The 7,967-nt window shown below is 41.9% G+C and overlaps 1 protein-coding gene across 2 annotated transcripts; it reads right to left on the minus strand.

The window, feature by feature from the left end:
• Positions 1–412: 412 nt before the first annotated feature.
• LOC100846202 (sorting nexin 2B) lies at positions 413–7,737 on the minus strand. Of its 2 annotated transcripts, none has more exons than XM_010233219.2 (5): positions 6,685–7,737; positions 3,508–3,717; positions 3,160–3,420; positions 1,697–1,757; positions 413–700 (listed from the first exon to the last, which is right to left on the minus strand). In XM_010233219.2, the coding sequence occupies exons 1-4, from the start codon at positions 7,621–7,623 to the stop codon at positions 1,704–1,706; spliced, it is 1,464 nt and encodes a 487-aa protein (XP_010231521.2). In that variant the 5' UTR covers positions 7,624–7,737; the 3' UTR covers positions 413–700; positions 1,697–1,703. The 2 variants fall into 2 exon arrangements, with proteins under 2 accessions (XP_010231521.2, XP_010231520.2); XM_010233218.3 differs by having other exon boundaries at positions 417–700; positions 1,697–1,783; positions 6,685–7,735.
• Positions 7,738–7,967: the final 230 nt, after the last annotated feature.

Here is a 7,967-nt window from a genome sequence, read left to right on the forward strand (position 1 = left end):
AGGCCTTGTAGATTATTACATAAATTTTATTTATGTCATATTAGTAATGTAATTCTTCGTCAAAAAATCTCAACAAAACAATTATGATACACGTAATCCATTTATAAGATGTTCAAATTTTGTCCTAAGTTAAACTTATTAAAGAGTTTAACCAAATTTATAGAAAAGCAATTTAAAGGTTTGATAAAAGGATACGAATATCTACATTGTCAAATAAATGAAGATATATATCGTGAAAGAGTTAGTAAAACTAACTTAAAGTTATTAATACAAGTAGATTTTTCTATATTTGGTCAAACTTTAAATTTGATTATGACAAGCTAGAACATGTTATAAAAAGGAACAAGGGGTTTATAAAACAACAGAGAGCGCAACGGTTTGCAGCTCCCACAAAGTAATCACTTTGCCACGATTCATGACAGCGGGGTTTGCCCATTCGTAGGACGTGGATGCTATCAAATTATCAATATAGATAGTTGGCAAGCAATAGTAAGGCAAAACATGCGACATTAGCGGAAAACAAATTGAATTTGGTTCATGTTTCTTCTACTCCTATCTGGAATGCATTCTAAATCATTGTACATACATGTGTCCAAACAAAGGCAGACTAAGATCACACGACATCAGAGTTCCGCCCGTATCCGCTAGTCTCCTCTGCCACCATCGTCCAGCCGTCCACAATTTTCTCTGCATATGCAGCCTGCGCACATACCAAAGTGGGATATTCTATAAAGAGGTGTTTTATGTCAAGTAGAAAATGGACCATTAGAACCAACCAGGTTGGCCGGAAACAGCAAAATGAAGCAGCTTAGCTTAGATGTTGAAACATGGGTTCTCTGTCAACAAAAATGCATTGTCTCATCAGAAGTAAAGAAAAGAATGCATTTATTTACTTTTCTTGAGACACTGCATTTTTGTTGTCAGAGACCCAGGTTTCAACATCTAAGCTAACCCGTGCACTGATGCAGCCAGGTTGGCTGGAAACAACCAAATGAAGCAGATGATATGACAGAGCTAAGCATTCTATTTATTTACTTTTGATGAAACAACGCATTTTTGTTGACACAGAACCCAGGTTTCCACATCTAAGCTAAGCTGCTGAGGAATTATGATGGAGCTTTTTTTGCGGGGTTGGCATGACGTGTGTGCCTGTTCGCCATGTATCAGTTCTCTCATCCTGGATAACACAACCATCTGTGCTAAGTTATCCTCTTCAGAGAAGCACTGAACACGTTGGAATCTCCTTTGGTGCAATACAGGAATGTCTGCAGAATTTACCAAAGAGAAAATCCAGGCGGCGGTGCCATACAACAGAAGATGCATAAGATACAGGCGGTCCGGCACATGGCAGATGAGGCGGCACATGATTTAGCTAAATTTGGTTGTAGCGTGCTTCTGCTTCCTGGTATAATGTTTCTCCTGTTTTCTTGTGTCACAGATTCTATGTAGACTTATTTACTGGTGAATGAATGAAGCTCAAGGATTTTCACAAGAAAAAACATTGATGCGACACCATGTGCAATTTATTCCACCAAGCATTTCATGGGTGAAATTCTACAGTTCCATATAATAACCAATTATCTAATTAATGTGGAAGGTGCAGAACAATGCCATGTAAAAAGTCCTGAAAAGGTGTTTCAACTAGGGACGTTGGCACAAAAGGACAGACACAATGTTTCGAAATTTTGAATAATACCTGGCTTCTAACATATCCTTTCAGCATATCCAGAAAATCTTCTCTCCTTTCTTCGTCTAACCTGCTGAGTTCAATTTTGTTATTTTCCTGCAGATTAAGTAACCATGACGTAAGATATCTGCCATGAATCTCAAATATCCTGACATTGGTCATGTCACCAAAGTAGACATGCTCTATAAGAAAGTGTGAAACAATAAAGATGAACACACTGCTGGCAACAATCTTATCAACACAATTTTGAGTGAAGCAGAGTAACTCCTGCCACCTATGGGCATGTGAGAACTTTTCAGATTTCAGTGTGAATTCCAGTGAAATTCTTGCATTCTAAATGGGTCATCAAGGGTTTCATCGCAATAGCAGTGAATTATGATTCGTGAAAAGGTATGCTTCAAGGGTGTACTCACAAATGTTAAGTATGCTTAAAAAGTATGAATAAAGGATACTGAAAATAATTTTGGCATCCATATGAATCCGTCAGTATTTCCTACGCCAGCTCTACTACTAATTCCACATATACAAACAACATAATAGGAGTGGAAAGAAATTGGCACACGAGGTTAGAGACACCATACAGGAAGACTGGTTTCTTGATACAGATGACCGGAAGTAATTTTGTACCACTCAACCAGAGTACAACATCATCAACAAGGTGATCTAGCTTAACTGGAAACATAACACAGAAGTGATACTCCCTCCTTTTCACAAAAGTTGCCGTATGTGGTTTTGCTAATATGTACTAGTAATATACATGATAGGTAACCACAATTATCAGCAAGAACTTTTGAAGACTAATCTAAATTTCATGTCTTAAAAAACACATATTAATAAGGCGAAGTATCCGGTGAAAACCACCTCTACGGTGCAAACTGTGAAAACTCCATCGAAAAAAGTTCAAAAAATTCTCAAAAAAATCACATATGTTAGAAAAGTCATGTTTTATATGTGTAAAATTTCAAGTCCAAACTCAATTTCGTTTGGTAGTAGCAAAAAAGACAAATTCTGCATGAATAGTGGTTTTTCAGTGTTTGACACTAGTCATTGTAAATTTCTCTTTTTAATTTCTCCTATATGCTTTTGATTTTTAACTTGAAATTTTGCAGGTTTGTAGAACATCACAGTCCCAACATATGGTATTTTTTTAGAATTTTTTTGAAACTTCTAAACGTGGTTTTTATGGAGTTTGCACCGAATGAGGGTTTTCACCGGATACTTCGCCTATTAATAAAGTAAATCTTGGCCAAAAGCCTTGTCTTAACGAAACCAAATACGAGAACCTTTGTGAAAAGGAGGGAGTAGGATGTATGGTAATTCAAAGAAACAATTTTCTTGAAAAAGTAAAGAAACTAATGGTATCTCATATTATCACACTTTTATGAGCTAAAAGGAATATTAGCTGATGCTTACACAACCATTGGCCTTATCATACTCATTGCGTTCCTTTAGGCAAAATGAATGTTAATTACCTTGATTCTCTCAAATTCTCTTAATGCGCAGCACTTAGCGTCTTCAGTAGCCCTTATTGTTTCCCTCAACTCCTCAACTTTCCGAAGCCTAGCTCTATCACCACCAAATACTTTCGATGATGCAGCTTCGAGTTTCTCAATCCTTGATTGTAATGATGCAAGGTCTGACATGAGTGTCTGCACGGTCAATAATGCACTTGCCCGATCAGAGAATGCAGTATGGACAGACAGCATTATCCCCAAATGTTCATGCAAAGTATCCTGCAAAAAGAAACAAGTAACGTAATATGATTGATTTGATAAAAGAAAAGAGATTATAAAACATGTTTGGACAACATGAAATAGTACCAGATATTTAACAGTTTGTGTATTCAAATCTCGACATGTCCTGCTAGCTTTGACAGCTGCCATTGCTATACGTTTGCTGTCAGCAGCTCTTATCCTCTGAGAGTCATATGTAGCCTCCTCAGTCTCAAACTTTGTAAGTTTGACGAATGCCAAGCCAAGAGCACCCATTGTTTCACCCATATCTTGCTGTGCCTTGACAAGTGCTTCAGCCTATGGAAAAGAAGGAAATATAGAAAAAACTCATAAATCAAATATTTAACTACATTCAAACACACAAGGTGCATACTACCAATACTTGCTCCAGTGCTTCCACACAAAAAAAAAGAAGAAAAAACACCTACAGTATGACTTACAACAGTTTTATGTTCAATGCTCCATCAATCATTTGTTCCATCTCTATCTCGTGGCGATCCAAAAGATCACAGCTACCCAACCAGCTAATATCCAACGCCCCATGTCATTTCAATTATGTATGTTGTACATCACGTTTTGGTTACCCACCAATGTCACTGGTATACCCGGCAACTCTGACCCCATCAATTATATAAACCCAAGTAATTACAAATAAGTCCCATTAGTTTTTCATCACCACTAAATCGTAAAGCTTTCAATCAATCATGGAAACCTAAATTAATTAGAAAGAATCCCAATAATTTAAAATTAAACTCCAATCATTTGGACAATTTCTCTCGCCAATAATTTTTCATAAATAGTTAAGATGTGTTGCACGTGCGCAGTTACAAGCGCTACCGAGCATGCCACAATCTTATAACTGCCCGCAGTGTGGGCCCAACTGACATGACTATTTCCCTCCAAGGCCCCAATGTACACAGGTGCCGATCTTGAATCAAATGGGAAAATAAGCACAAGAAGAACCCGCTCTAAACTATATTACTCCTTCTGACCCATACTTGTCTCAAATATAGACATTTAGTACAAAGTTGTACTAAATCAGTGACAAGTAATTCTGGCCCGAGGGAGTACTAGTTTACTAGATCTCTATTTTATAAATGACTGGTTGAATTCAGCATTCAACTAACAGTTATATCAGCTGACTTCAATGTGTGCTAATAGTTTCCATTTCTCCTGTTGTGTTTTGACCAATTTTCCATCTAAGATATGACTCTTCTTCCCTTTCAATACCTTCTTCGTCCTTTAGCTCCCAAAATTTAGTGCTTAACTGCATGGAACCATACTAACACGACGAAAGCCCATACTACAGTAAATGCTTGCTTTCACACTAGAACATCTTCATTGGTCCATCTTGCTTCTAAATTCAACATGAATGAGGTGGAGGGGAAAGAACTAATTTCTCTCTTGCATGGGATACAAGATATTGAATAAACAAAGAACCAAGATACAATTACATGTTGGAGGGTGTTGTATCTATGTTTGCTGAAGCTGATTGAGAAACCCAAGAATTAAGAAACAACCTAAAGCGTATTGGGAAGATCTTTCTATTAGAAGACATGAGCATTGCCCCTCCCTAGAAGCAAACTTAGATACACACCATTTTAGATGATAGTAGTTACAAGGCCTTCTAGTTCTTGCAAAATGACCAAGCACGACACTACTTCAGATGTGTTAAGCTTTTGGCATGGGAGAATGTTAATTACAGGCCAATACTACAATCTGATGGGCATTGCATCAAAAGATTGTAATTTTGTCTTCAAAACATACAATGACTTCTAGTGGGAAGCCAAATTAGAACCATAGAACAACTTATAGTTGTGAGAATAGCAGAATGCACAGTTCATAACTACTTAGAATATGAAAATCATGAGAATATATATGTTTTGCTATTTCTCCTGTGACTGCAAAATTAGTTATTTCTATGTCACCGGTGAGAACAGTTCAATTCAGACACTAAGATCCGTGCTACTTCCTCTGTTCCTAAATTCGTGTCGTTGTTTTAGTATAAATTTGAACTACAACAACTACAAGAGTTTAGGATTGGAGGGAGTAGTACAATACAAAAAAAAAGATCTTGATCACACAGCTATCAGCAGTTGCCTAAAAATAAACATTCCCAAGTCAACTGAGCCATAGCCACTCCCATTAAAATATAGTAACAGGAATTACTCTGCATTACCTTGATTGCAATAGCTTCCAGCAAGGTTTTAGAATAAAAAAATGTTAGAACATTTCATCTCACAACTAATATGTCATGGGCATACATCCCTAAGGGGCGCAGCCCTAGGTATCCAAATAAGGGATGCTATCCCAATATAGTATCCCCAAAATTAGTTAGGCAAAAGATTAAGATAGAAATTATGATATGGTTTGTTAGGAAAGTAGTGATATGGTTTGTTAGCTAAGTAGTGATTAGTTTCTTGGATGTCAAGTCAAGTCTTCCCCCCACCCCCTGTAGTCGTTACGAGTAAGTCAAGAATAAACCAATCTAGTTATCTCCCCCCTGCCCTTGAGGTGAGGCTACATTCATGGAGCTGTCACGCCTCTTGGGTCCAGGACCACCCCGTACAGGCCCTAGAGGCATTATCCCCCAAGTTCATGACATAATATGACAGCAGCTTGCAGATTTTGTTCTGGACGTAACTAGTAATAATACATATTGTCTTCTCAGATGTGTCAGATCCAGACAACTCGTGGAATTACCATGCTTCTTGATTCCATTCCGGTGAATTCAGATTTTGCGCATGGAACAGAAGTACAGAACATTCCAGCACCAGGTCATGTAATGTTCCATTCTGGTCATCTATACAGTGTGTACATGCATAAGACACGACACAAAACGAGAGATCAAGGAAGAAAACTAGAAAGGAAACAATGGCGAAACCCACCTGTTCGCTCAATAGTCAATACCCAATTGGAAAGAGCCCAATTAGTCAATGCAACAAATCAGTATATTACCTAGAACTTAATTTCCCTGAAATAAGTTTACAACTTAGTAGTACCATACGGCTTCGGGGGAAAGAAGTGACACTATAGCTGCCTTTATATAGGGGTCTGCTCATCAAACAACACGGAGCAAATAGCAACAACGTTGTCAGTAAGTCCCCGCGTGATGTGCCAACTGTACAGGGATGACCGGAATGAATCTTCTGGTCGGAAAGTAATGCAGTGACCAGATTTCTGGCCAATACAAAGTAAGTGTGCTCGCTGAAGGCCATTCCAGACGGACAGAATGGAATTAATAAGTATATATGGAAAGATTACCTGCTGTGATGCGCTACTGAGCTGCTGCTCCCAGTCCTGCAGCTTTTGCTTCTTCTCCAGGAACTCCTTGTCCTCCTCCACCAGAGGAGGCTTCACGCCACCCCAGTCCGTCACCATCGACTGCTTTAGCTCCTTGAATATCCGCAGGAGGTCCCTTCCGCCCTTGGCCGGCTGGACGACGTCCTGTGGCGGGGACACGGTCTCTTCCCCGAGCAGCTGCCGTGGCAGCCGCGCTGCGCCATCGAGCATCCGCGAGGCCACGTCGGTGCTGCTCGGTAGTGGCATCTTGCCCTCGGCCTGCAGAAACACGCGCAGCTCGTCGCTGGCCCCGATCGCGGGGTGCTCGGCGAGACGCCACAGGTACCTCTCGAGCGCTGCGCGGCGCTGGGCCACGAACTCGTCGCGCTGCATGACCTGGCTCTCGACGGTGTTCTTGTCGGGGCGCGGGGGCACGAAGTGGCCGCGGAACGCTTCCGCGAGCCGGTCGGCGAGGGTGATGAAGTCGCGGAAGCGGCGTCGGACGGCGTGGCGGCGGTGGTCGCAGCGGCGGGCACTGGTGACGAGGTAGGAGATGTAGGTGGGGGCAGATCCAGGGACGAGGGAGGTAGCAGCAGCCTCGGCCTCGGTCTCCGGGTCGGAGACAGCGATGTGGGCATACTCGGACGCCGCAGCGCGCGCGGATCTCGGGGAGGTGGAGGAGGAGACGGAGGCGGAGCGCGGGGAGGAGGCAGCGACGTCGGCATAGGACGGGGGATCGACGAAGGAGGAGGAGGAAGCGCGGGAGAGGGGGAAGGCGGCAGGGGTGGGAGGGGAGGGGGACGAGGTGGAGAGGAGGGGGTCGAAGGTGGTGGCCGTGGAGGCGTAGTCGGAGGCGGCGGCTAGGGGCAGCGTCTCCATGTCGCCGTCGGCGTCGCCGGCGGGTAGCGACGAGGACATCATGGCAAGGGTACGGCGAGGCGAGCGTGCTAGACTGCTAGTGCAGGAGGATAGGCGAAGACGAAGTTTCGGGTGGTTTGTTGCGGTACCGCTACCTTCGTGGTTACTGGTTAGGTGGCTGAGAGCGTGAGATATGGCCATAGGAGCAACTCTAGCGTATACCCAAAAGAGGACCGAATCAAAAAATAACCGTGTGTTATGGGTTTTGTGGGAAAAAAGCTCATAGTAGATACCGAATAATTGTGTAAATAAAAAAGAAAAGTTCAGATTTACTGAATAGGAGCCCTCGAATCTGAACATGCTCGGTCCTGTCTCCCTCCATCTCGGTATCGAAGTGGCCTCGGAAA

This window comes from Brachypodium distachyon, chromosome 2, assembly GCF_000005505.3.
Source record: "Brachypodium distachyon strain Bd21 chromosome 2, Brachypodium_distachyon_v3.0, whole genome shotgun sequence".
NCBI classification, from domain to species: Eukaryota; Viridiplantae; Streptophyta; class Magnoliopsida; order Poales; family Poaceae; genus Brachypodium; species Brachypodium distachyon.